This window comes from Gastrolobium bilobum, unplaced genomic scaffold (genome assembly GCF_033153095.1).
Source record: "Gastrolobium bilobum isolate Gb01-03AN ecotype WA unplaced genomic scaffold, APGP_CSIRO_Gbil_v1 utg4504, whole genome shotgun sequence".
Taxonomy (NCBI): domain Eukaryota; kingdom Viridiplantae; phylum Streptophyta; class Magnoliopsida; order Fabales; family Fabaceae; genus Gastrolobium; species Gastrolobium bilobum.
Window position 1 is genome coordinate 433,411 of NW_026899275.1, and position 27,021 is coordinate 460,431.

At 37.0% G+C, this 27,021-nt stretch overlaps 1 protein-coding gene across 1 annotated transcript; it reads left to right on the forward strand.

Moving 5' to 3' along the window:
* Positions 1 to 1,881: 1,881 nt before the first annotated feature.
* LOC133289114 (probable 3-hydroxyisobutyryl-CoA hydrolase 2) lies at positions 1,882 to 27,021 on the forward strand. Its single transcript, XM_061486987.1, has 14 exons — positions 1,882 to 2,286; positions 10,135 to 10,215; positions 10,362 to 10,430; positions 10,652 to 10,715; positions 10,866 to 10,945; positions 11,027 to 11,110; positions 11,389 to 11,473; positions 12,370 to 12,455; positions 25,499 to 25,620; positions 25,722 to 25,782; positions 26,191 to 26,289; positions 26,385 to 26,486; positions 26,754 to 26,795; positions 26,890 to 27,021. Exons 1-14 carry the CDS (start codon positions 1,882 to 1,884, stop codon positions 27,019 to 27,021), a joined length of 1,512 nt encoding a protein of 503 aa, XP_061342971.1.

Genomic DNA, 27,021 nt, shown 5'->3' on the forward strand with positions numbered 1-27,021 from the left:
TATATCTAGCACATCCGAAGCAAACATGGCTGAGAATCGAGGTAAGTCCGACTCCCGAGGTCATAGTAAGAGCCGGGGTCATGACGATCGAGACAAGTCTAGAAGCCGATCAAGACCGAGATACGAGTTAAAGTTCTTCTACTGTGGGAAGCCTGGCCACAAGAAGCCAGACTACAACATTCTGCAGAAAGATGAAAAGAACGGCTCGGTGAAGCCGGATCAAATCATTCCAAAGAAGAAAGAAGACAAGAGCAGCACTGCAGTGGTTGCTAATGCTAATGTCAAGAATATTTCTACTTGGTGAAGACAATTTTTTGAATGTTGCATATGATGACTGCACTTGGATTGTTGACTCTGGTGCGTCCTTTCACTTCACTCCATACAAAGGTTTTTTCTCCTCTTACAGAGGTAGTGATTTTGGAGTCGTGAAGATGGAAAATCAGGTGATGAGTAAAATTAGTGGTTACGGTGATGTAACACTGACCACAGATGTTGGGTGCCAACTTGTACTGAAGGATGTACGGCATATGCCTAACATGCGATTAAACCTAACCTCAGTTGGCAAGCTTGATGATGTCGGGTTGGTGAACTACTTCAGAAGTGGTAGATGAAAATTAGCCAAGGGAAATTTGGTGGTTGCCTGAGATAATAAAGAAGGTTCCTTGTACGTGATTCAAGGAAAGATAAATGGTGGAGAAGCAACTTTTCCCGAGATGGACCTAGCATGGAGTTGTGGCACAAACATCTCGGCCACATGAGCGAGAAAGGGCTCTGAATAAGAAAGGACTTCTAATCGGGTTGAAAGGCCAGCTGCTAAAAATTTGCACGCACTGCCTAGCTGGTAAGCAGCATTGGATTTCTTTCGTGAGACCGGATCAACCCAGACGATGCAAGTATGTTCTTGACCTCGTCCATACCGATGTATACTCCATGTCGGAGAGATCCCTTGGTGGAACTCAGTATTTTATTTCTTTTTTGATGACTATTCCAGCAAAATATGGGTGTATTTGTTGAAATCTAAAGACTAGGTACTCCAAGCCTTCAAAGAATTTCATGCTATAGCGGAAGAGAGATTGACAAGAAGCTAAAAGTGGTCCGATCTGACAATGATGGTGAGTATTGCGTCCCTTGATGTATACTGTAGAGTGGTCGAGATCCAACTTGAGAAGACGCCCCCAAGACTCCTCAACTGAATGGATTTACTGAAAGGATGAATAAGACTATTGAATAAAGGTTCGAAGTATGTTATCCCAGGCTGAGTTGCCGAAATCATTATGGGGTGAAGCAATCAGAACTGCTGTTGACTTGACAAACCTCTCACCATCACGACATCTTGAAGGAGAAAGTCTTAAAGAAGTCTGGACAGGTCAGAAAGCGGCCTATGATCACTTAAGATTGTTCGGATGCCGAGCTTTCGTGCATATTCCTATAGATGAAAAAGCGAACCTTGATGTGAAGACTAAAGAATGAATTTACCGCGGTCTGTCGAGATGTGAGTTCGAATTCTGACTTTGGGATCCAATCATCAAGAAGATAGTGAGAAGCTGAGATATGATCTTTAATGAGAATGAAACCATTCAAGACATCTCGAAGTCCAAAGTCCGGGTTGTTGTCCGACGTGAAGAAGTCGTCCCTCTTATTTGAGCTGATGCAATGGGAGAAACAAATGATGAAAATGATGTGAATGACCAACAAGACCAAGATGCTGAGGACCGATTTGATGAGGTCCGAGATAATGATATCTGAGATGATGAGCCAAAATCTCAAAATAAAGTTCATAACAGACACTCTACTAGAGAGAAACAACCTTCGACAAGATACCTACCTGAAGAGTATATTGTTGTTGATGAAGAGGGGGAACCTCAAAGTTATAATTAGGCCATGACGAGCTCAGACAAAGAAAAATGGGAGAAGGCAATGCAGGACGAGATGAAATCCTTGCATGAAAATCAAACGTATGAACTGACTGAGTTGCCCCAAGGAAAACGAGCTCTAAAGAACAAGTGGGTTTACAAAATTAAGCATAAGGATTATGGCCAGAAGCAAAGATACAAAGTCCGGATTATGGTGAAAGGCTGCAATAAGAAGAAAGTAGTTGATTTTGAAGAAATCTTCTATCCTGTTGTAAAGATGACTGCGGTCCGAACCGCGTTAGCCATGACGGCTTCACTGGACCTCAAAGTGGAGCAAATGAATGTGAAGACGACATTCCTTCATAGCAACCTTGATGAAGAGATTTATATAAAGCAACCAGAAGGGTTCCGAGCTCCAGGATGCAAAGACTTAGTCTGCCATTTAAGGAATAACATATATAGCTTGAAGCAAGCACCTCAGTAAGGGTACAAGAAATTTGAATCGTTTATGACTGAGCACAAGTTTTTGAAGACTAAAGATGACCACTGCGTATTTGTGAAGAGATATGAAGTTGGAGACTTCTTGATTTTACTCTTATATGTTGATGACATGCTGATTTTAGGGCAAGACAATATGAAGATAGCAGCCGTGAAGAAGGCGTTAAGCTCGTCCTTTGCAATGAAAGACCTCAGCCCTGCAAAGCAGATTTTCAGAATCAAGATCATCCGAGATCAACTTAAAAGGCTACTGTGACTGAGTCAAGAAAAATACATATAGAAGATTTTGAAGAGATTTAGCATAGACAAAGCTAAAACAGTGAGCACCCCCTTAGATGGACACATTAAGCTAAATCAAAAGTAGTGCCCCAGATCTGATGAAGAGAAAGACGAGATGCTGAAGATCCCATACCAATCCACCGTCGGAAGCTTGATGTATGTAATGGTATATACGAGACCCGACCTGGTGTATGCTATTGGAATGGTAAGTCAGTATCTGTCAAACCCCGACAAAGAGCACTGGGAAGCTGTCAAATGGATTTTCAAGTATATCAAAACAACAACAAATTTATGCCATCGCTTTGGAGAAGGTAAGGCCGAGTTACAAGGCTTTACGGATGCTGATTTAGGGGGCGATGCTGACTCGAGAAAGTCGATGACAGGATATCTAATGACTTTTGCAGGAGAAGTTATCTACTGGCATCTAAATTGCAAAAATGTGTGGCACTTTCGACAACCAAGGCCGAGTATATAGCCGCGACTGAGGCTTGCAAAGAAATGATGTGGATGAAGAAGTTTCTCTCTAAACTCGACCATGAACAAGACAAGTATGAGCTGAAGTGTGACAACCAAAGTGTTATTCATCTAGCTAAGAACTCGACCTATCACTTTTGCTTAAAATATATTGATGTGAGGTATAACTGGATCGGGGATGTGGTGGAAGATGGACAACTCAAACTCGTCAAAGTGCACACCGATCTGAATTGGTCCGACATGATGACTAAGCTGGTACAAGTAAGGAAATTTGAAGACTGCTGTGAAAGTGTTGGACTACTGTTGAAGCCAACACATTGAAGTCGGAAGAGGGAGATTTGTTGGGCTTTTCCTCCTTCAATGTTGAACAAGGCCCAATGTTACTTTTGTGGGGATCAAGAGACTTGGGGCGCAAGAAATCATAGTTCCCACTTAGGATATTCTAGAATTTTCCCTCCTCTTATATATAAGCTTGAGGTATGTGAGAGTTTAGGGTTAGACAAAATTTGAGAGACACCTTGAAACAAAAAGCTTATAGCTTTGTATTTTAGAGCACCTCTAGGAAAATTTGAATACCACCATTATAGTGAGGTTTAAGTATATCACCATTATTAGTGAAGTTTGATTCTGGACTAGTGTCCTATGATTTTTTACTTCTTCACATTGAGGAAGGTTTTCCCACATTAAAAGATTATTGTGTTTTTCTCTATTTCTCTCCTTTTGCATTTTTATTGTTTCAGCTATGCTGGCTGACCTAGTCACACAGACCGACCTCAGATTGTGATTGCCGAGCTCCGAGCTCAACGTTTGACTTGTGACACGCTTCTGTGCCAAGTTGATAACCGAGTTTCAAACACTTTCAAAATTATATACTAACATATATATATATATATATATATATATATATATATATATATATATCCATTTGCTCAAATTATATATTAATTAGTTCTTGTTTGATCAGAGTTTGACTGACACTATCTCGAATAAATAACTTATGCAAGACTAGAGTTTGGTCAAACTTTGATTAAACAAAGGTAAATAAATATATAATTTGAGAAGAGGCAGAGATTGATATATAATTTGAGAAATTAATGACCTACTTCGGGAAAAAAAATTGTGCCTTGTAATGAAGGAAGAATTGTGGATGTGGAAGGTAGGATTGAGCCAATGTGTCGAGCAACATTCCTGTAACACCCTGTGTATACCCGGTTTGTTATCATATCATCATATTAAGCTGCGCTTAATAAAAAAATGCGGAATAAACTTTTTCTTTTCAATTATGATGTCATTAATATCACCAAGTTGATTACTTAATCCTTTTCATAAAACATTGCCTGTATGTAATTGCAAATGAACAACTATCTACATTGAATAACCTCATAATATAAATATGTGAGTATCTAAGACACGGAACTACAACACGTAGTCCGGACCATAATCCTGATACATTAATACAACTCGAATCTAATATAAGACATAGTCAATCAATGTGGCATGGACAACCCCCATGCTCACCAAATAAGGCAACAAGCCTAACAGAATCTCAAATTAAATAACATAATAACATATAAATAACATGTCAGCATCCAACATATCACCATAACAACAGATATCTAACTCAGCTACGGCCTCCTGCCGCCTGAGGTCTCAACCCCTGAGTTACCTGAACCTGATATATGTGCCCCAAACGTGGGGTGAGATCTCTAAACAGAAATCTCAGTAAGGCAAGGGGTCCTCAAGGATCTCTCCAGCCCAAGCTTACTTACATGTGAAATATAAGTTCTAAAAGCAATATACAATATCAGTTCCAAAATCAGTGCAATGCAACAGATAATCTTGTCATGTGTGTCAACTATTCTATTGGCCGGAGAAATGCAAGATTTACATACGTCTATTACCTACATCAGTGCAAGACGCCACTTGCACCCACCCAAAGAATCACCGTATTGAATGACGCCACACACTTAGGCTTACCGTCTAAATGGAACAACACATGCATATTATAAGGCCCTTGCACTTAATAGCTCAAAAGCATTTCAATCATCAAAATATGAAAACGCATCATGCATAAAACCATTCCTCCCTGGGGTATGGTAGAACCAACAATGGCTAAACCGAGGACACGAAAGCTTACCTCGCAAGCTAACTATCCAAGCCAAGCCCGCAGTAACTCAATGCCCACAAACAGCACAATCACAATCTGTTCATACAATAATTAATCATCAATAATCATTGCCCAAGGTTCCATTAAGTGATTAAGACTTTCCAACTCATTTTAAGTCATTTTATGCAAAATCTGCAGGAGGTATTCGAATACTCCTCGATGAGTATTCGAATACTTCAAGTCTCCATAAAGTATTCAACTACTTTCACTTAAGTATTCGAATACCACAAGGTATCCAAATACTTTCCCAACAGTATTCGAATACTACTCAGTATTCGAATACTACACTATGGTATTCGAATACTTTTCTTCCCAGAAAAGTATCCCAATACTCCTTCAAGGAGTATTCGACTACCAAGGGATAAGTATTTGAATACTACACGAAAAGTATTCGAATACCTATCAGACAGAATGCAGAAACTCGAGTTGTTCAGTGCATAATTCCATTTTTAAGTGATCAAATGCGATTGAGAGTCCAATAACATCCTAAACAGATATTCATTAACATATTATAGACTCAGAAACTCAGTCCTTAACTCAAATGATCCAAGTTTTACTTTTTAATGGATTAAACAAGCTTAAATCATGAAAATAACAACGAGGTGGTCATTGTATACCTCAGGTGCTCAAAACTCCGAAAATAAGACACACTAGGGGTCCTCTACACAGCACCACAACACTGACTTTGCAAAGATGCGAATTTGACCACCAAGCTTGGCCCTTTATGCTATAAGGTGGCTTCTTTAAGCCTTATATGCCATGACAATGGCTTCACCCAACAAAACTCAAGTGTACAGCCCCAAAGTCAGCAACTTCACCTCACCACGGAGGCTACAATCTCAGAGATGAGACACTCCACACCCTCACAAGACTAATTCTCACAAGCTATATAGTGTTTTGGTGAAGAGAAGAGGAAGAAAAATGGTTTCTTTGGTGAGTTTTTCAAAAGAGGGAGCAATGGAACAGTGGAGGCTCAAGGCTGATGGAGAAGACTCAGAAAACTCACATAGCAAATGGCACAAAATCATCCTAGGGTTTAGTGCCAACCCTTATATAGCCTACTTAAGTATTAATCGTATTGTATTAGCGCTAATATCTACGCTTAGCATTTTAATCCCAAACTTGAGATTCTGAACCTAGCCATTTTCTAGGATTTGTCATATTTTTATTTTATTTTTCGCAGTACTTTTTTGGTACGCGCTTTTAAGAAGCCGGTATCAGTTCTGACACCAGTTCTCATTATTTTGACCTGAAACTTGTTATGCTAGGCCTATATATTATTCTACGAATATTCCCACACTTATTATAATTTTTCGGGATACTTCACCGGTACACATTTATACCGAGGAGCAGAACCGATATATGCATTTTTCGTCAGAAAAATGACTTTCAGCATTATTAATCACTTTCCATAATTATTTAAGCCTTCTCATAATTATTAGGGTCAATTATGGAATGATCTCATAAATCTCATAATTAATTAATTAAATTCCTAATTTAGCAGTGCGGGTCCTTACATTCACCCCACCTTTTAAAGAATTTTGTCCTCAAAATCAGAAACATACATGTCTCGAAAGTCAGGGTAGTGCCGGAGAAGCTCATCCTCTCGCTCCCAGGTACACTCCTCAGGAGTTCTTCCTATCCACTGCACTTTGACCACCGAAATGATCTTGCTCCTCAGCTTCTTCTCGCCACGATCGAGAATCTTGAGTGGTCCAACGGGAGTTTTCAAGTTCTCCCGAACTTCCACATCATCTGGTTGTACCACGTGCGAAGGATCTGCTATATATCTCCGAAGCTGAGACACGTGAAACACATCGTGGATGTTGGCCAAGTTCGGAGGCAAGGCGAGCCGGTAAGGCAACAGGTCCTACTCTACTAAGTATCTGGTATGGCCCAATGAATCACAGGCTAAGCTTCCTTAATCCGAGGGCCCGACCAACATCAGTGACAGGTGATAGTCTCACAAACACGTGCTCACCTTCACTGAACTCTAGTGGACGATGCTTAACATCATAGTAGCTCTTCTGGCGATTCTGCGCCTGCTTCAGCTTCTCTCTGATCAACTGGATCTGCTGGGTAGTATCTTGGACAAAGTCCAAGCCAAATAACTCTTTATCTCCAACCTCAAACCAACAAGTATGAGTCCGACACCTCCTACCATACAACGCCTCGTAGGATGCTATGCCCAGGCTAGCATGGAAACTATTGTTGTACGAAAACTCAACCAATGGCAGGTAACTATCCCATGCTGAACCCTGCTCCAAAGTGCAAGCCCTCAACATGTCCTCCGATGTTTGGATGGTCCGCTCAGTCTGAGGGTGATAGGTTGTACTCAATCTCAACTGAGTACCAAAAGCTCCCTGCAGCGCCTCCCTGAACCGAGATGTGAACTTCGGGTCCCTATCACTGATAATACTCTCGGGCACCCCGTGAAGCCTCACGATCTCGTGAACATACAGTGTGGCCAACTGCTCAGTAGTGAAGCTCACCTTCACCAGAAGAAAGTGGGCATACTTCGTCCATCTGTCCACAATGACCCAGATAGAGTCACAACCAGCCTGAGTCTTTGGCAATCCCACTACTCTCCCATTTCCATTCCGGAATTTCAAGAAGTTGAAGTTTACCAGACGGCTTTTGGTGTTCTATCTTCACCTTCTGGCAAATCAAACATTTGGACACATAGACCGCTATGTCTTTCTTCATGCGCGGCCACCAGTAATTTCTCTTCAAGTCCTGATACATCTTTGTAGCACCAGGGTGGACAGTAAACTGGCCCTTATGAGCCTCTGTCATCACCACCTCAGTCAAAGGACCTCGAGGAACCACAAACCTCTTTTGGAAGGTCAACAATCTGTCCTCATTCCAAGACACACCGTCCTGGTTCTTCACATAGTCAAGGCACTCTCTTTGCACCTGCGCCTCTTTAATCTTTTCCATGAGCTCATTTTCAACTTGCACGGTTTCCATTTCGAAAAGTGCACCCCCAAACAAAGAGGTCACCATTAGATCTCGAAACTGCTCAATAATATAATAGTCACCCATAGTCAAATTGGATAGACTCACGGATTTCCAACTCAAAGCATCAACTACCACATTGGCCTTGCCAGGATGGTACTTCAACTCAAACTCGTAGTCCTTCATATACTCCATCCATCTCCTCTTCTCATGTTCAGCTCCTTCTTATCAAACAGATACATCAGGCTCTTGTGATCACTGAACACTGCAAACTTCATACCAAAGAGATGATGCCTCCAAATCTTGAAAGCAAACACAATAGAAGCAAACTCCAAATCATGAGTCGGGTAGTTCTCCTCATAATGCTTCAACTGCCTCGAAGCATAGGCAATCACTTTGGCCAACTGCATCAACACACAACCCAGCCCCTTTTCGGAGGCGTCAGTGTAAACCTCAACTTCCTCCGCAGGATCAGGAAGGACCAACGCAGGAGCAGTCGCCAGTCTCTCCTTCAACTCCTGGAAACACTGCTCACACTCGTAAGTCCACACCAATGGAGTCTCCTTCCGAGTAAGGCGAGTCAAAACTCCGAAAATGAGACACACTAGGGGTCCTCTACACAGCACCACAACACTGACTTTGCAAAGATGCGAATTTGACCACCAAGCTTGGCCATTTATGCTAAAAGGTGGCTTCTTGAAGCCTTATATGCCATGACAATGGCTTCACCCAACCAAACTCAAGTGTGAAACCCCAAAGTCAGCAACTCCACCTCACCACAGAGGCTATAATCTCAGAAATGAGACACTCCACACCCTCACAAGACCAACTCCCACAAGCTATAGTGTTTTGGTGAACAGAAGAGGAAGAAAAATGGTTTCTTTGGTGAGTTTTTCAAGAGAGGGAGCAATGGAACAATGGAGGCTTAAGGCTGATGGAGAAGACTCAGAAAACTCATGTAGCAAATGGCACAAAATCATCCTAGGATTTAGTTCCAAGCCTTATATAGCCCACTTAAGTATTAATCGCACTGTATTAGCGCTAATAGCCACGCTTAGCATTTTAATCCCAAACTTGAGATTCTGAACCTAGCCATTTTTCTAGGATTTGTCATATTTTTATTTTATTTTTCGCAGTACTTTTTGGTACGCGCTTTTAAGAAGCCGGTATCAGTTCTGACACCAGCTCTCATTATTTTGACCTGAAACTTGTTATGCTAGTCCTATATATTATTCTAAGAATATTCCCACACTTATTATAATTTTCTGTGATACTTAACCGGTACGCATTTATACCGTGGAGCAGAACCGGTATCTGCACTTTTCGTCAGAAAAGCGACTTTGAGCATTATTAATTACTTACCATAATTATTTAAGCCTTCTTATAATTATTAGGGTCAATTATGAAATTATCTCATAAATCTCATAATTAATTAATTAAATTCCTAATTTAGCGGTGCGGGTCCTTACAATTCCCAGTATGACTTGCCTAGTTAGTGCTTGCTAGCTAAGTGTCCTAGATGCATTGATGTTGTCCAAGAAGCATTGCATTCAGTAATTCAAAAAAAAAAAAAAAGCATTGCATTCAATCTTGCATAAGAAGAGATTTTTTGCAGCACACACATACTTAGGTGGGCTCCATTAGAAAAAGTAAATAAAAAAATTAAAAATATTGGCACATAAAACAGAGTGAATATAGGGTGAGCAGACTCTTCTTATGTTACACAAACAAGCATAGAAGACAAGTGACTTAAAACTTTAGCTTTTAGCTCTAACCTATGTTACAAAGAGAACATAACTCCACAATCTAACGTGTTAAAAGAATGAAATCTTATCACTATTTATCAAATTAATTACATCATTCGTTTCAAATCTTCTTTGATTGCATGACTCTGCCTCCTTACAGGTACTTATCACAGGAAATACAAGTGTGAAGGTAGTGATACTAAACAGACCTCGGAAGCTAAATAGCCTTTCCCATGAAATGGTAAGTTCAAAAACCAATTCTCAAATATCTTAAACAATTTACTCTATTTAGAGTCTTTTGTTATTTTTTATATTTACAAGGTCGTAGGAAGATTAATGGAGCTCTCACTGTTGAGAATGATAATTGCTTCTTTTACTGCTTTGCAGATTTGTCAAATCAAAAAGAATTTAGAGTTATATGAGAATGACTCATCAGTCAAACTTGTGATATTGAAGGTAAATCACAAATTGAAGATTTCTAATAATCTTGTTGTATTGATCAGGGTAATGGGCCATATCAAATTAAATCTAAAGCTAAATATTTTTATTTATTTTTGAGCTTCTTATTTAAGTAAATGTTAAAATTATTCAATATTGTATGAATGTATGATTAATTTTCATCTCATTGAATAATATTGAATAGTGATAATTGTACTTTCTTTTCCTATGCTATTTAGGGTAATGGAAAAGCTTTCTGTGCTGGTGGTGATATAGTATCAGTAATTACCTCTGCACTTGTAGGTAAATTATCCAAAACTTGCAACAGGATTATCAAATAAAAGATAAATGGTTATGTTATTGGGTTGTTACAAGTGGTTTTGAGACTACATTATTACATAAAGAAACTAAATCCCTTCACAATCTTTAACTACATGTCCCGAATGAAAACAGGACACTGGACCTATCCTGTTAGCTATTACAAGAAACATCTTACTTTGGACTATTTGATAGCAACCTACAAAAAGCCTATAGTGAGTTTTTTAAGTCTCAAATTTTATTCTAAATCTTTATAACACATTTGAGGAGTTTTGTTTCAACGGTTGTGGAATCAGGTCTCTCTCATCAATGGAGTAGTCATGGGAGGAGGAGCAGGACTTTCCATGAACACAACATTTAGGATTGTGACTGAAAAAGCTGTATGTTTCTCTTATTTTCCGGGAATCAGAATCAGAACTCAGAATGAAAGTTTACATTATTCCAAGAATGACTACTGTATTTAAAATTTTAAATGACAAAATATTGCCTACAATATAACCACTCTAATATACAAATCCTTCATAAGGCCTTGGGAATATATGTCACTTATATCATAAAAATAAACCAAAGTTTATTTGACTATATAATTCTTACCAAAATTTTACTGATAGTGAGGAACATTATGTGGGTTTTGTTGTATGTTATCGGTTATTTGTAGGTATTTGCTATGCCAGAGGCATCTATAGGACTTTTTCCGGATGTGGGGGCAAGTTACTTTCTTTCTAGGCTTCCTGGCTATTTTGGTAATTAGATTATGGGCAATATTACTCTTATGCAATAGGAAAAAATTTTTATCTTATGTCCATACATCGATACTTGTGCCATTTATTTTTTATTTTTTTTCTATTGGGTCCCACTTTAATTTGAGTGTGTAGGAGATAACAAAATTTTTATGTGACATAAGACTACAATTACCCTTAGATTATATGCTTTTTTTGTTTGTCCCAATATATACAGGGAAATATAGTTATGTTGTTGCTGCAAAAAAAAAAAATCTACAGCAACATATAAAAAAGTCAGAAAATGATGATGAATCTTGATTTTTTTTAATAAGTGGGTCCCACTATTTATTTTTCTGCTGAAAGAAATCCATCTGTAATGACTGTAGAAAAAATGCACACACATATACATATGCGTGTGTTTTGTAGTTTTTATGAAGATGTCTTCAATATAATCCTTAGAAGGTAAAAGTATAGCTCTAAATAAATCGCTATGCTTAAAGGTATTATATCTATTTGAAGTTTTTCAGCTGATTTGTACCTTTATTTAAAAGTTATTTATTTATTTATTTTACTTTTAAAATCATTTAGCAATTTATACTATTTTAACCATTTTTATCTTATGGTTCCCACAAATATGATATGTGTCACTCATATAATGATTACATGTATTATATTTGAGGAATTAATTTGAAAGAAGGTTTTCTAATTTGAAATGTATTCGCCATACATGCTTAAACTGGTTTTTGAAAACAGTTGTTTTAACTAAAGGTGTTTTAAGTATATTTGAGATAGAAATAACATTATGTTTGGTTATGCAGAGTGTACGTTTAAGCTCTCTTTAAGTTATTTTTTTAATTATAAATATCGTCCATTGATTAATTTACAATTTTGTCTCTTTTGTATATAATCATATGTAGGGGAATACTTGGGGCTTACCGGAGCACGTTTGGAAGGAGCAGAAATTGCAGCATCTGGTTTAGCAACTCATTTTGTCCCATCCATGGTGAAACTTTACCCACCACTTTTCTCTTGATTAATATGCTTTCATAAGAAGTTTATTTGAAAACTTCTCACTAAAGTCTGTTTCTCTAAAATTGTGTATGGTCCTAGAGCTCAGCAAATTAGTGATTGCTTCGGCTTCAAGCTAACAGGTGACCTTGGAAAGTATCTTGGAGTTCCCCTTAACCATAAAAGGGTCAACAGAGATTCCTTTTCTCATGTCCTTGATAGGGTCAACATAAGACTGAGTGCTTGGAATCAATCCTCCCTATCTCATGTAAAGAACCTTGAGGTCACCACCCCAAAAGCTAGCTCAAGGGGTGGGAGTGCCCAAGGCCTTATAAAGGCCATATTAGTTGCCCATCCAATCAATGTGGGACTATATATCTCAACACGCCCCCTCACGCAAGAGCCCTTTAGGCTAAAAGCATGGAATTGCACAGGCCCATTTTTGGTTTACCTTTTTGTGCTTTTTTTTTTATTTTAATTCCACTTTTTAAAGCGGGGGACGGTGAAGCTCTGATACCATGTAAGGTATCAGACCTTAATGACATAAACGAAATCTCACTCTTGGAGTGAAAACAAGAAATGAAAAGAAAGGTAAACTGAATAATTCTGAATGTATTGAATCCTGAAGAAGAGGATTACAAGCTGCTATATATAGCAGATGAGAAAGACTGGAAAGGATAAAAGAAGAAGCTAACTAACAAATAACTGTCATAACTAACTTAATATAGCTTATCCTTTATCACTCACTAACTCAGTTCTTGCTGCCCTCTCGTCTTACTCGATGCAATCTGCCCTGCTCCCTCTTTCTGTTTGTGATGATATTGAAAAGGCAATGTGTCAGTTTGTTTGGGGCTCGACTCCCTCGAGGTGCAAGGTTCATCTTGTCAACTGGGATGTAGTCTGTTCCCCCATTGAAAAAGGTGGTCTTGGCTTTAAGAAGCTTCGTGCTTTTAATAATGCCATGCATACGAAGATCGGACACGACATCTTGACAAAGAAGGATTCTCTTTGGGTCCAAGTTCTTATAGGGAAATACAGAGTGGGTACTGACCTAATCCCCTTGGTTAGCAGTTCTACAGTTCGGTCCAATCTTTGGAAGGGTGTCCAACATTCGTGGAATCATATTGCTGATGGCTCGAGGATCTTAGTTGGCAATGGTGCCACAGCCAAGTTCTGGACTGATAACTGGCTTAAGAATGTTAGGCCACTGAAGTCTTTAGCTACCATGGAGATTTTCGAGGAGCTCCTCAACTCCATCGTGTCTCACTTTGTTATCCCTGAAGGGTAGTGGATGTGGAGGATCCTGTCAAGTCTTCTACCGAGAGTTACTTGCGATCGCATTGTTACTTTAATTCCCCCTCTTTCCCTAGATGGTGTTGATCGTGTTATCTGGGAGCCCTCTATGGATGGCTTATTCTCAGTTAAATCAGCCTATAACTTTCTGTGTAACTTTGGATCTCGACAAGATTCCCCTTCGGCTGGCATTCTACAAATGTGGAAAGGCCCTCATAGAGTTGCTACCTTCCTCTGGCTTCTTTTGGATGATAAACTTCTCTCAAATTATCAAAGAGTCAGAAAGCACATGTCCTATGAAGCCCACTGCCCGAGATGCCATTTTCCTGTGGAGGATTGTCTCCATATTTTTAGGAACTGTCTTTTTACCAAACAAGTGTGGCCTACCTTGCTTGCTCAACTTAATAAGGATGATTTCTTCTCCGGTAATTTTAATGCCTGGCTCTTTTCCAACTTGACGAACCACTCCAATCTTGGTGATCAGACCGATTGGAGCTCCCTCTTTGGCATTCTCTGCTGGTCCTTATGGCAAAAAAGGAACAACTGGGTTTTTAATGGCAAAAGCAACTCCTCGTTTGCCCTGGTACGAAGAGCTTTTGTGGTCTCTAGCGGGTTTGAGTATCCTGATTGTGACACCCTGTGTGCACCCAGTGTATTAAACATATAAATGGTAATAAGCGCAACTTAATAAATACGAAAGCCAAAAATTTCCAATTATGAACCTTATCATATTAACTCGGTGAATCTTTTTCAAAAACCGCCTGTATGTAAATTGTAATAAATAACTAAACTGAATAACTTCATAATATAAATAGTGTATCAAGTCATGGAACTACAACACGTAGACCAGAAGACATGTCCTGATACAATAATACAACTTCAGTCTAAAATAAACACAACTTATTCAGATGTGGCATGGACAACCCTCATGCTCACCAAATAAAGCAACATAGTCAAATCATGTCTGAAGTACAATAGCCATAAAGATATAACAGCAAGGCAGAAATCGTAATAAAATGGCAAGGTGCATGCATTATTTCAACTCAACTCTGGCTTCTTGTCACTAGAGTCTCAACCTCAAAAATACTTGTACCTGAAAATGTGCCCCACACGGGGTGAGATCTCTAACAAGAAATCTCAGTAAGACGAGGGGTCTTGAAGGATCTCTAACTTACATGTGCAATATAAGTTCTAAAATGATAACAATATTATAATGGAAGAATTTGTGCAATGCAGCATATGTCCATGTCATGTGTGTATGCATCCTACTGGCCAGAAAATAAAAGGTAGGGATTATATATGTCTACAACTCACAGTACAAGGAGTCCACCATGTACCTAACACACGGAGTTACCTTCTTGCATGTGGCCCGACATGCTAAGGGATTACTGTCTTGTGTGGAATACCCCATATACATATACATATGGCAATGCACTATAATAATAATCCAGCACAACAACATATCCAATACTTATAACATAAATAGACATTTTCTAGAAAACACATCATGCATATAAACTATCCCTCCATGAGGTATGGTGGAACCATCAATGGGTAAAACCGATGAAAGAAAAGCTTACATGAAATGCCAAAATTCTTATCTAAAGGCTCGGTGTACACCGATACACCCATACTCACACAATCCAACAATTGCAATTTATTTTATATCAAGAATATTATTAACAATCAGAATCCCGTATTTCATAGCAATTGAACATTGTTTTCATTTTTCATTTGGTGATTGCAGGCTTCTTCCAAAGCCCCCAAGCACAAACCATCTTTACTATTTTTAAAATTGAAATTGCAACTCTTAACCAAAATTTCTAAAATTTTACTATGTTAAACTAGACATCAAAATCTTTCCAACGACATATTGTATTTCTCAATCGGAGTTGTATAACTCTAGTTATGTTTCTCGCAAGGTAACGAAATCTCCTGCAGAAAATTAAAACTCAAGACGAAATCAATACACTTGTCCAATGAATCTTAAATTTTGTAGGATTGTAGCCCTATGTGTTAGCTTCAAATAGGTCCAAACCTCACTCTATTTGGAGCTCCGTAGCTCAATATATCGCGATTTAACTAAACTAGTTCGTTATGGTCATTCATTACTCAAAACAAGTCATTTTCATTAATTTACAAAGTAAATGGTATGAGTTTACTTTAGGGCTTCTAAAATCAGAGAAAGAGGAATCCTTGGATGACTTTTGACCACACCCAAACTACACAAAAGAAGGTGCACGAAAATCAACTCACAAAGCTAGATTCTTTCTCCATAAAGATGACACATTGGTACACCATTGTGTGTGTAAATGGCTCAAACACAAACTCACAACTATAATAACAACCTCAAGGCTCAAAGAGTGTATCTTTCTCTCATAAAATATAAGCTTTCAATGATTCAAGGTTGTACCATGGAAGATGGATGAAGAAAGCAAGGTTCTTGGTTAAGTTTCATAAAAAAGGGATGGATTTCCACGGAGTTCTTGAGTGGGCATCCATGAAGAGTTTTGGAAGAGTGGCAATCTGAGTATTAGGAAGTCTAGGGTTTTGTTTCTTTTTCCCTATTTATATGTGTGCCTACTTAAACTAATATTACTAGTTCTAATAGTTCTACTAATTATTTTTCTTCCAAACTTTATATTCTTAACCTAGATATTTTTCTAGGAATTATCATAGTTTTAGATTAATTTTTTCGAGATACTTCACCGGTACGCGTTTTATACATAGCCGGTATTAGTTCTGACACCACTGCTCATTATTTTTACCCCAAACTTGATATGCTTGACCTATATATTTTAATAGGAATATTTATATTTTATTATAATTTTTTGGAATACTTCACCGGTACGCATTTATACCGTGAAGCAGAATCAATATCTTCAATTTTCATCAGAAAAGCGACTTAAGCATTATTTGATCTCCTAGATACTTATTTTTCTATAATTATGCATAATCTTTATTAAATCTATGCTTCGACATCGATAATGTAATTTAATTAATTATTTAGTGATGCAGGTTCTTACAGTCACCTCACCTTTTAAGAATTTTTTCCGCAAAATTAGAGACGTTCCTGTCCTTAAACTCGGGTTATTGTCGAAGAAGCTCGTTCTCCCGCTCGCAAGTACACTCCTCTGGAGTTCTACCTTAAGTTATCTCTAATCAATTATGTTCAATAGTGTTTTGAATTCACTCACACCGTGAAAAGTATCTTTCAGGATGTGCTCTGCCACAGAGAACATGCTCTCAACATTTCCTCCATTATTGGAAGAATCCACACAGTTTGACCATCTATCAGAGGATGATATGCAGTATTTATTTTTAATTGAGTGATAAAAGCTCTTTGCAATACCACTCTAACACAAGAGTACCGATCACTGACAATGCTCTCATGTACCCTAAGAATTTCTTACTACCACACTAATTTAGCGTATTGTCGAAGCAGATCTAAACCTTCGACAATCTGAGAATGAAATCTCAAGTCAACACACATGTAAAGATTACCTCCTTGAGGTATATTCCTCATAATTTTCGAAACAATACGCTCCTTAAATCATGCAAGTTCAATTACTCGCTTACACACGTTTCAAAACTAGTATATTTAAGTCATAGCAACATCGATGAACAGTTCCTCAACTCAACTTTTCATGATCTTGTGTCCATACCGATCCAACATCCCCACACGGAACATTGCAACATTTCCCAACTCGCCTTCCGAATCTGAAGTGATTAACATCGAAATCGTTATTCATTTCTCTGACAAATTCTATAAACATAATTCACGTTCACGAACTCACACAAAGACAGTACCCTTCTAAGTACCACGTCAAGGGTAACATCATCTTGGAAAACCCTCAAACGAGTCGTAATCTATTATCCTCGGATATTCCTGATCTTTGGAGATATTCTCGAAGTGTTTCTAAATCACAATTACCTCAATTTTACTAGGATCAACAATCACTCTATCAATAGAGATGATCTGAACCACATACTCTATTCTACACAATGCTTAAGTGAGTTAAGGTCCTATTCCATGACTCTAGTCGCGTCACGACTTAATATTTCCATAAGTCATTACTCTTTAGAATAAAGCCATAATTTCTTTCATAATACAAAATCATATTCATGTTCATTTCAGTCAATACATGTTAGTTAATATATCAATTCGCATAGTAGTGTATCTTAGTTCATATACACCTGCAAAATTTACAATTTAAATAGAAAGGTGAAATAATTCTACATAATAGCATACCTCAATCTCCATGGCATCTGCAAAATCAAAAGTCAATAAAGGATGGTACACATTGATATATTAACATAGATCATAGTAATTACTTCATGCTTAGTACTACCCATGGTGTTCACATGTGATCTACATATGTAACAAATCAATAATTTACATATTAACCTAGAGTCATGGAGACCACTCAACCCACATTACTAACTGTACATGGACCTGTCTTACATATACCAGATCATGCGTGGCCTTGCCACAAAGTCCAAGTGTTACACATTTAATTCCTTAAAGATAATTTCACATTCTCAAACAAACCTGACTAGAGAGTGTTTTTTACTCACACGCAATAAGATATCATCTCTAACGTTTTTAAAATAAACCACCATCATAAATTATGTAATGGCGTAAGGCATTTTACCTTTCATGCCAAACTTTGACATATCACTCTTCGTATATTTTACTCATTCCACTTGGTGGTTGTAGAGTATAAACTCATATTTCAAGTCTCTTATTGAATTATTATACCATGAGACAAACTAAAATTGATTGATCTGTGCACCTCGTGCACCAAGACCCCCGATGAGTCACATTCATATCGGTGCCCTCATGGGACTTCCAAGAGTCAACACTCTTAGGATCTAATCTCCAAAGGATAGCCCCTGATATAAATTATTTGTCAATGAACAATTAGGCGTACAAGCCTCCTGTTCAACTCATACACAAGGACCACTCAATGAATCACACATCAACTGAGCGTCTAATGAAACTCCTCAGAGGCAACCTCGGCGGATACATCCCCTCCAGGGATAGTCCATAATACACTGATGGCTAATAACCCACTCCATCAACCTAGTTCACCAGGTTATAATATCAAATTTTTCATTATCACATTCAATTAATACAACATAATTCAAACATCATATTATGTAATCACAACAATACAACACTCATAATTTTTCAACAGCTAATCCGGGCATCTCAAGATTGATCATGGGTAGACAAATAAGATCTGCTACGCAATCTCGGCCATCCAACTGAAATACCATATCTCGATAAATAGATAAAGCATCGCATTTCTCCCTCGTAGTAGTAGTAACCCTTAGAGATAGAGAAAGCTCAAATATGGGCAAGTTTAGCCCCACAACAATCGGACTCGCAATACATGAATGTGCAGTCCCTAAGTCAAACAATACATCATTGAAGTATCCCCAACGTGAATTATACCTCTCATAAGGTTCGGAGCTCGGTCCAACTACTGACGGTCAGGGATATAAACTTTGCCAATGGCTGGTGGTGCTGAAGGTGGTGGTACATGAATCATCTGGAATTGTGCCATATGAGTAACTGTAGCACTAGCAACAGGTGTAAAGCAGTCTCTGGCATAATGACTCTCCTTACCACACTTCAAACAAACAATTTTCCCTGTAACACAGGGTCCCATATGCGTCTTCCCACAACCAGCACACTTCAAAATAGTCGAAGGTCTAGCAAAGTTATCTTCCTGAGTAGTAGTCCTCTTAAACTGCTGATATGATTTCTTCACGTGAAGACTCTTGCCTCTGCTCTTGCTATCAAATCTCTTTTCTCTATCATGAGTAGAAGTGTCTGCTCCTTTCTCCTTAGACACCTTGGCCTCTTTAGCCTTGCTAACCACACAAACATCCTCAATGTCTCGATATTGCTGAATCAAGGTGCCGAAGTCTCTAGATGTTGCTCCAGCAATCCTATCTATTATCTCCTCACTGAGACCTCTACAGAATTTAGAAGCTAGAAACACCGGTGTCGGCATCGCCATATGAAAATGAGAAAACTTGGCTAATTCATTGAATTTAGCCAAATACTCATCCACGGTCATCGAGCCCTGTACAAGACGCTCGAACTCTCCCTGCTTGTGCTCCATCGCATCATATGGTACTTCCCCAAAAATAGCTCCTCGAAGAATGGTCGTGTCATGATCTGGCCTTGCATCTCGTATGCCTGAGAGGTATTCATCCACCACTCATGTACATCTCCCTCAAGCATGTAGATAACGAAAAATAACTTATGTGGATCAGCATCGCATCACCCTGAAAATCTTATCCAGGGCTTGCAATCACTTGGCTTCGATAATCGGGTCATACGATCCATCAAAGGATTGTAGCTTATGCTTGCGTAAAGCATTCAGACGACGGTCTCTCATCTCCTAGTCTTCAATAGGCTCGTAGTATGGCTGCATCATGCTAGTAAGATGACTAACACCTTCCAAGTTACTCTGACTCATGTCTTCTTGAAAATGATTTCCTCAACTCCTATTCCCATCTTGACGGTGAGGTGGAGGTGGTGGTTGTGGCGGTAGTGGAGGATGTTGGCTATCATTGCAACCAATCCTCATCTTCTCCAAGATTACCCTCATCACAGTCATGTTTGCCAATCGGTTCGCCTCAAGTACATCCTCAGTGGTTTTCTGGTTTGTCTGTTACATGGTGTCCATCATAACCTGATTAGCCTCTCTAATCGCATCTAACTCAGCTTGCATAGCAACCTGCGTCTCAGCCAATGCAGCTACATTGGGATATGAATGCCCATTGGATGTCTCTCGAGCACTCTTACGGTTAACCATAACTCTCATATGTTACACAAAGACATGAGTTGATCAAACCCAAACCAAGTGGTCACACATGTATCATCATGGTAAGTTCTAAGAGTAACTCACAACACATCCTAAAACACACAAGACAACCTAGACTAACAAGGCATCTTAGGTTATTGCAGTACATACAAGCTTTTTCCCATATAAAGTGCTTTGATACCATAAAATGTAACACCCCGTGTGCACCCGGTGTATTAAACATATAAATGGTAATAAGTGCAGCTTAACAAATACGAAAGCTACAAATTTTCAATTATGAAACTTATCATATTAACTCAGTGAATCTTTTTAAAAAATTGTCTGTATATAAATTGTAATAAATAACTAAACTGAATAATCTCATAATATAAATAATATATCAAGTCATGAAACTACAACAAGTAGACTAGACATGTCCAGATATTTTCCAGACAAAACATTATGCATATAAACCATCCCCCCATGAGGTATGGTGGAACCATCAATGGGTTAAACCGACGACACGAAAGCTTACCTGAAATGCCAAAATCCTTATCCAAAGGCTCGATGTACACCGATACACCAATAGTCACACAATCCGACAATTACAATCTATTTTATACCAAGAATATTATTAACAATTAGAATCTCGTATTTTATAGCAATTGGACAGTTTGGTGACTGCAAGCTTCTTCCAAAGCCCCCAAGCATAAATCGTCTTTACTATTTTTAAAACAAGAATTACAACTCTTTCCCAAAACTTCTAAACTTTTACTATGTTAAACTAGAGATAACAACATTTTCAACGACATATTTTATGTCTCAATCAGAGTTGTATAACTCCGGTTAAGTGTTTCGTAAGGTAACATAATTTCCTACAGCAAGGCAGCAACTTAAAACTCAAGCCGCAATCAATCACTTGTCTAACGGATCTGAAATTTTGTAGAATTGTATCCCTATGTGTTAGCTTCACATAGGTCCAAATCTCACTCAATTTGGAGCTCTGCAACTCGAGATATCGCGATTTTACTAAACTAGTGTATTGCTGTCTTTTTTTCCAAGCGGGAATCGATTCCCAGTTTCGGGAAATCAATTCATCAGCGATAGAATGCAGAAAAACTGCATTTTTTCTATTTTGGAGGTGCTTCAATCGCATGCCAAATGTTCTAACTTTGATATACCCATTTACAGAAGTTCAATTAACTTTATTACACTTAGATTAACAACCCCTAACACAAATCATTAAAGTTTCTCTTTTTCATTACTCAAAACAAGGTATTTTCATTAATTTACAAAGGAAATGGTATGAGTTTACCTTAGGGCTTCTAAAATCAGAGAAAGAGGTATGCTTGGATGACTTTTGACCACACCAACTACATAAAAGAATGTGCACGAAATTCAACTCCCAAAGCTAGGTTCTTTCTCCATAAAGATGACACCTTGGTACACCATTGTGTGTCTAAATGACTCAAACACAAACTCACAACTATGGCAGTCCCTCACTCTCAAAAAATAGCAGTCTCAAGGCTCAAAGAATGCATCTTTCTCTTACAAAACACAAGCTTTCAATGATTCAATGTTGTACCATGGAAGATGGATGAAGAAAGCATGTTTCTTGGTCAAGTTTCATGAAAAAGGGATGGACTTCCATGGAGTTCTTGAGTGGGCAGCGATGAAGAGTTTTGGAAGAGTGGAAATCTGGGTATTAGAAAGTCTAGGGTTTTTTGCCCTCTTTCCTATTTGTAAGTGCACCCGCTTAAACTAACAATATTAGTTCTAATAGTTCTACTAATTATTTTTCTTCCAAACTTTATATTTTTAACCTAGATCTTTTTCTAGGAATTATAATATTTTTACATTAATTTTTCGAGACACTTCATCGATACACATTTTATATATAGTCGATATCAGTTCTGACACCACTACTCATTATTTTTACCCCAAACTTGATATCCTTGACCTAGATATTTTTCTAGGAATATTAATATTTTTATTATAATTTTTTAGAATACTTTACCCTTACACATTTATACCGTGAAGCAGAACCTGTATCTTCGCTTTTCATCAGAAAAATGATTTAAGCATTATTCAACCTCCCAGATACTTATATTTCTATAATTATGCATAATCTATATTAAATCCATGCTCTAGCATCAGTAATGTTATTTACTTAATTATTTAGCGGTGCAGGTTCTAACATTGATCATCTCCTTCAAACTGTTGGGCTGATTCCCAGACCTAAGAAGGAAATTTCTATAATAGGGAAATTTCCTGATGGTTGTTGGATTAAACTGAATACTGATGGGGCTTGTGCTTTAACGGATGGCAAAATTAGCTGTAATGGTGTCTTCAGAGGTGCAGATGGGAGGTGGATTTTAGGCTTCAACAAGTTTTTGGGCACAAGTACTCCTCTGTTGGCCAAGCTTTGGGGTATTTTGGTGGGTCTGGAGCGGGCCTGGGATAGGAACTTTCGGAAGCTTTGGTTGGAAGTTGATTCCCTGGTTGCTGTCAATCTAATCTCTTCAGAGTGTGGCTCAAACCACCCTATGTTTCCCATGGTGAATAGAATTCTTAATATGATCAAGAGGGATTAGTATGTCAAAGTTTCCCACATTCACAAGGAAGGGAATGGGGTATCTAATTGGTTGGCTTCCCATTATGATATCCATGCATGGGATACTCTCTTTTTTACAATCCCCCAACGGAGTGTGCTTCCTTGGTGAATGGGGATTTGATGGGAGTCTCTACTCCCAGTTTGACTAATTATTAGTTTACTTTTCTACTGTTGTTTTTCTGATTTTCCTTGTAACTTTCAAAAAAAAAAATTGAAAGCTTCTAAAAAATGAAAAGTATGACACCTTCCATATTCAAATATCTCATCCACAAATTTATATAAGGGAAAACTATTTGTGCTTTAAAAGAATGTAGTTTTTTTACTCTATGTACTCCCGGTAGTACATAATTATAATATGAAAAGTTACTTTTTTTCTCTCTCCTCAGTCACATCATCTGACGTGAAAAGTGAAAAAAAATAAGCAATTTTTCATATTATAACTATGTACTACCGAGAGTACATAGAATAAAAAACTAAAAGTACACAATTTACATCATTTAAGGATTTGTTTGGGAGTTTGGAGGGGAGGGGAAGGAAGGGGATCCAAGGGGGAGGGAAGGAAAGTAAGAAAATTGAAGGGTATTCTCTTCCCTTGTTTGGGAGTTAAAAAAATGGTAAATGAGGAAAATTGAGGGTTAATGAGATATTTTTACCATTTTACCCTTTTTTAAAATTAATATAATTATTATATTTTACAAATTAAATTAAATTTAAAATTTCTAACAAAACTATGTATGTACTTTTCACAACACCAAAAAGATCATATTTTCGATGAAATTTCTACATTGCAAACGATGAAAATTTCATCACAAAATTATTTTTTTCGTCGGAATACTTTTTGTCGAAAAGCGACGGAATTTTTCAACCCATAAAAATTTTTACAAAAATAAATTTTCTATCAAAATTTTCGACGAAATTTAGTTTCCATCAAATGTTTGAAACAAAAAAAGAATTCAGTCAAAAATTTTGACGGAACGTTTTCTGTACAAAATTTTGATGGAAATGTGTTCTGACGAAAATTTCGACAGAAATGGTTTTGTTAGAAATTTTGAGGGAAATGTTTCATTCGAAACTTTCAACGAAATTTAGATTCCGTAAAGAATTTTGATAGAATATTTTTTCCGTCAAAATTTTTTGTCGAAATATTTTTCGTTAAAATTTTTTACAGAAATATTTCCTATCGAAATTTTTGGACAGAAATGCGTTCCGTTGAAAATTTTGATGGAAATGTTTTTTATCAAAAAACTTGACGAAAATATTTTTCGTCGAAATTTTTTGATGGAAATGTGTTTCGTAAAAAAATTTGACAGAAATTTTTTTTGCCAAAAAGTTTAGCGAAAATATTTTCGTCGAAAACTTTTGGCGAAATTTAAATTCTATTAAGAATTTTGGTGAAAAAATTTTTCGACAACAATTCTCGATAGAAATGTATTTCGTTTAAAATTTTGATGGAAATATTTTTCGTCAAAAATTTCGATGAATATGTTTTTTGTGAAATATTTTGGCAAAATTTAGATTCTGTAAAAAATTTTGACAAAAAAAAAATTTCCATCAAAATTTTTTACAAAAATATTTTTAGTCACAAATTTTGATGGGAATATTTTTCGTCAAAATTTTGAAGGAAATATTTTCCGTAAAAAAATTTGACGTTATTGTTTTATGTCGAAACTTTTCGATGGAAATGTGTTTCGTCAAAATTTTGGACGGAATTATTTTTGTTAAAAGTTTCGACGGAATTTAGATTCTATCAATAATTTTGACTGGATGTTTTTTTCGTACAAAATTTATGCTAGTGATTATGGCAAAATCTGGTTCCGTCTCTAATTTTGTCTTTAGTTTTGACAGAAATTTTTTGCCGGATATGATTTTCATAAAAAATGTCATCACTATTTTTGACGAAATATTTTTCGTCAATAAATTCTGTCGGCATTTGAAACTTTTCTCATAATATCGCATTTAAAAATGATTCACAATTATGTAGTTTTAACATTTTAATGCTAAGGGTAGATATGTAATTTTTAATATTTTTCCACTCAAACCCTCCAAATTGGGGGAACTTTAATTTTATGAGGAAAGAGGGTTTTGGAGGATTTAGTAAAAATCCCCAAATTCTTCCCCTCCTTTTTTTAAACTCACAAACAAGGGAAAGACTTACTAAAACCTTCCTTTTTTCTTTCCTTCCCCTTCTAAAATCAACTCCCAAAACAAAGTCTAAAAGAACATACCTTTTATATAAAGTTATAAACTTAGTTGTAGTTTAATTTTGAAATATTAGTACTCAATTAAGTTAGTTTTTCTGTGTAAAAGAAGCTATGTTCTCTGCAAAAAGCCCTAGAAGCTGTTACTTCTTCAAATGTATCAACAATTGCCACAATTACAGAAACTTTCACAGTTAAAGCAAATGTGAAGGAAAATAGCTCTTTTAGAAGGTAAATTTTGAAAAACTATTTATCATTCTCTCCAGACTTTATGCACTTAGAGAATTGACACATACGGTGTGATGACTAACACTCTTCACCAAACACAAAAGATTGAAGACAATAAACAAATGTTTCTCAAAAGGGACGGTGGAGGAAATTATTCAATCCTTGGTAAGCAAATAAATAAATAACTTAATACATACATACATACATACATACATACATACATACATATATATATATATATATATATATATATAAGGTAGGATCTTTTGACACTAGTGTCAAATTTGAAATTTAACACCTAATCTGAAGTAAGCATGTGACACCAAATCAAAGTCGTTGATCTTTTTTTATCTAACGGCTTTCAGATGAGGTGTCAAATTTAAAATTTGACACCGGTGTCAAAAGACTACCTCATATATATATATATATATATATATATATATATATATATATATATATATATATATATATATATATATAACAAGTAAGATCTGCTTATCTTATTCATTTACTCCTACTATTCAGCTGAATACTTGGCAAAAAAGTATTGATCCATACAGTTATAATTTATAGGAGAATGAATTAGAAATTGGAGCAGAAAAGTGGATCACGAATGCATTAAGCTCCTTGCGTTCATCTTGCCCCACGAGCCTCAAGATTTTTCTTAAATCAGTACGTATAAAGCGGGAAAAAAAAATTCTAATTATATCATTCTGCAAGTTACTAACTAAGGTTACCAATTATATCATTTTTTGTGCCTATATTAGATCAGAAAAGGCCGGGTACAAAATATTGAACAATGTCTTCATCGGGATTATAAAATTGCTTCCCACCTCCTCAGAAGGACTAATAGCAACGATCTCTATGAGGTAAATTTTTGGGTAACTCTATTTAAAAATGCGAATGATGTCCGAACCGGGAGGAGAAATCTAAACCAATAATAATAATTACGTCACGAAAACAAAACAGGTAATATGAAATTTTTTTCTAATCAAATTTGTCATGAATTTTTATTTCTTGGAAATGTTTGTATTTATAGGGTGATATATAGCAATGGAATTAGTTTATTGAGATTAGTTTTGTGACTAATAATTCCCTTTATTTAACCATTTATTCAAACTTACTACGGTGCATAGGGTTCAAGAGCAAAGCTGTTTGATAAAGATAATAAACCAAAGGTAAACCATAATATATCCACTATATAGATATATATAACTGCATTAACATTTAATTTGAACTTATGATTTTGCATTTCTTATTTTTGTTAACTAGTGGGAGCCTTCACAGCTGGAACTGGTTAATGAAGAAATGGTGGATCAATACTTCAGGAATGTCAATGACGAGGAATGGGAGAGTCTACAATTTCCTGATAGATCCCATTCCCAAAAAGTAAGCAGGTTGTAG

Bases quoted from the DNA above. Each gene is read 5' to 3' on its own strand.
- LOC133289114 (XM_061486987.1), top strand. From the start codon at position 1,882: ATGACGAGCTCAGACAAAGAAAAATGGGAGAAGGCAATGCAGGACGAG. The intron at 2,287-10,134 runs GTCTGCCATTTA...GCCTCCTTACAG, and splicing joins CTCCAGGATGCAAAGACTTA to GTACTTATCACAGGAAATAC. The intron at 11,111-11,388 runs GTATGTTTCTCT...GGTTATTTGTAG, and splicing joins GGATTGTGACTGAAAAAGCT to GTATTTGCTATGCCAGAGGC.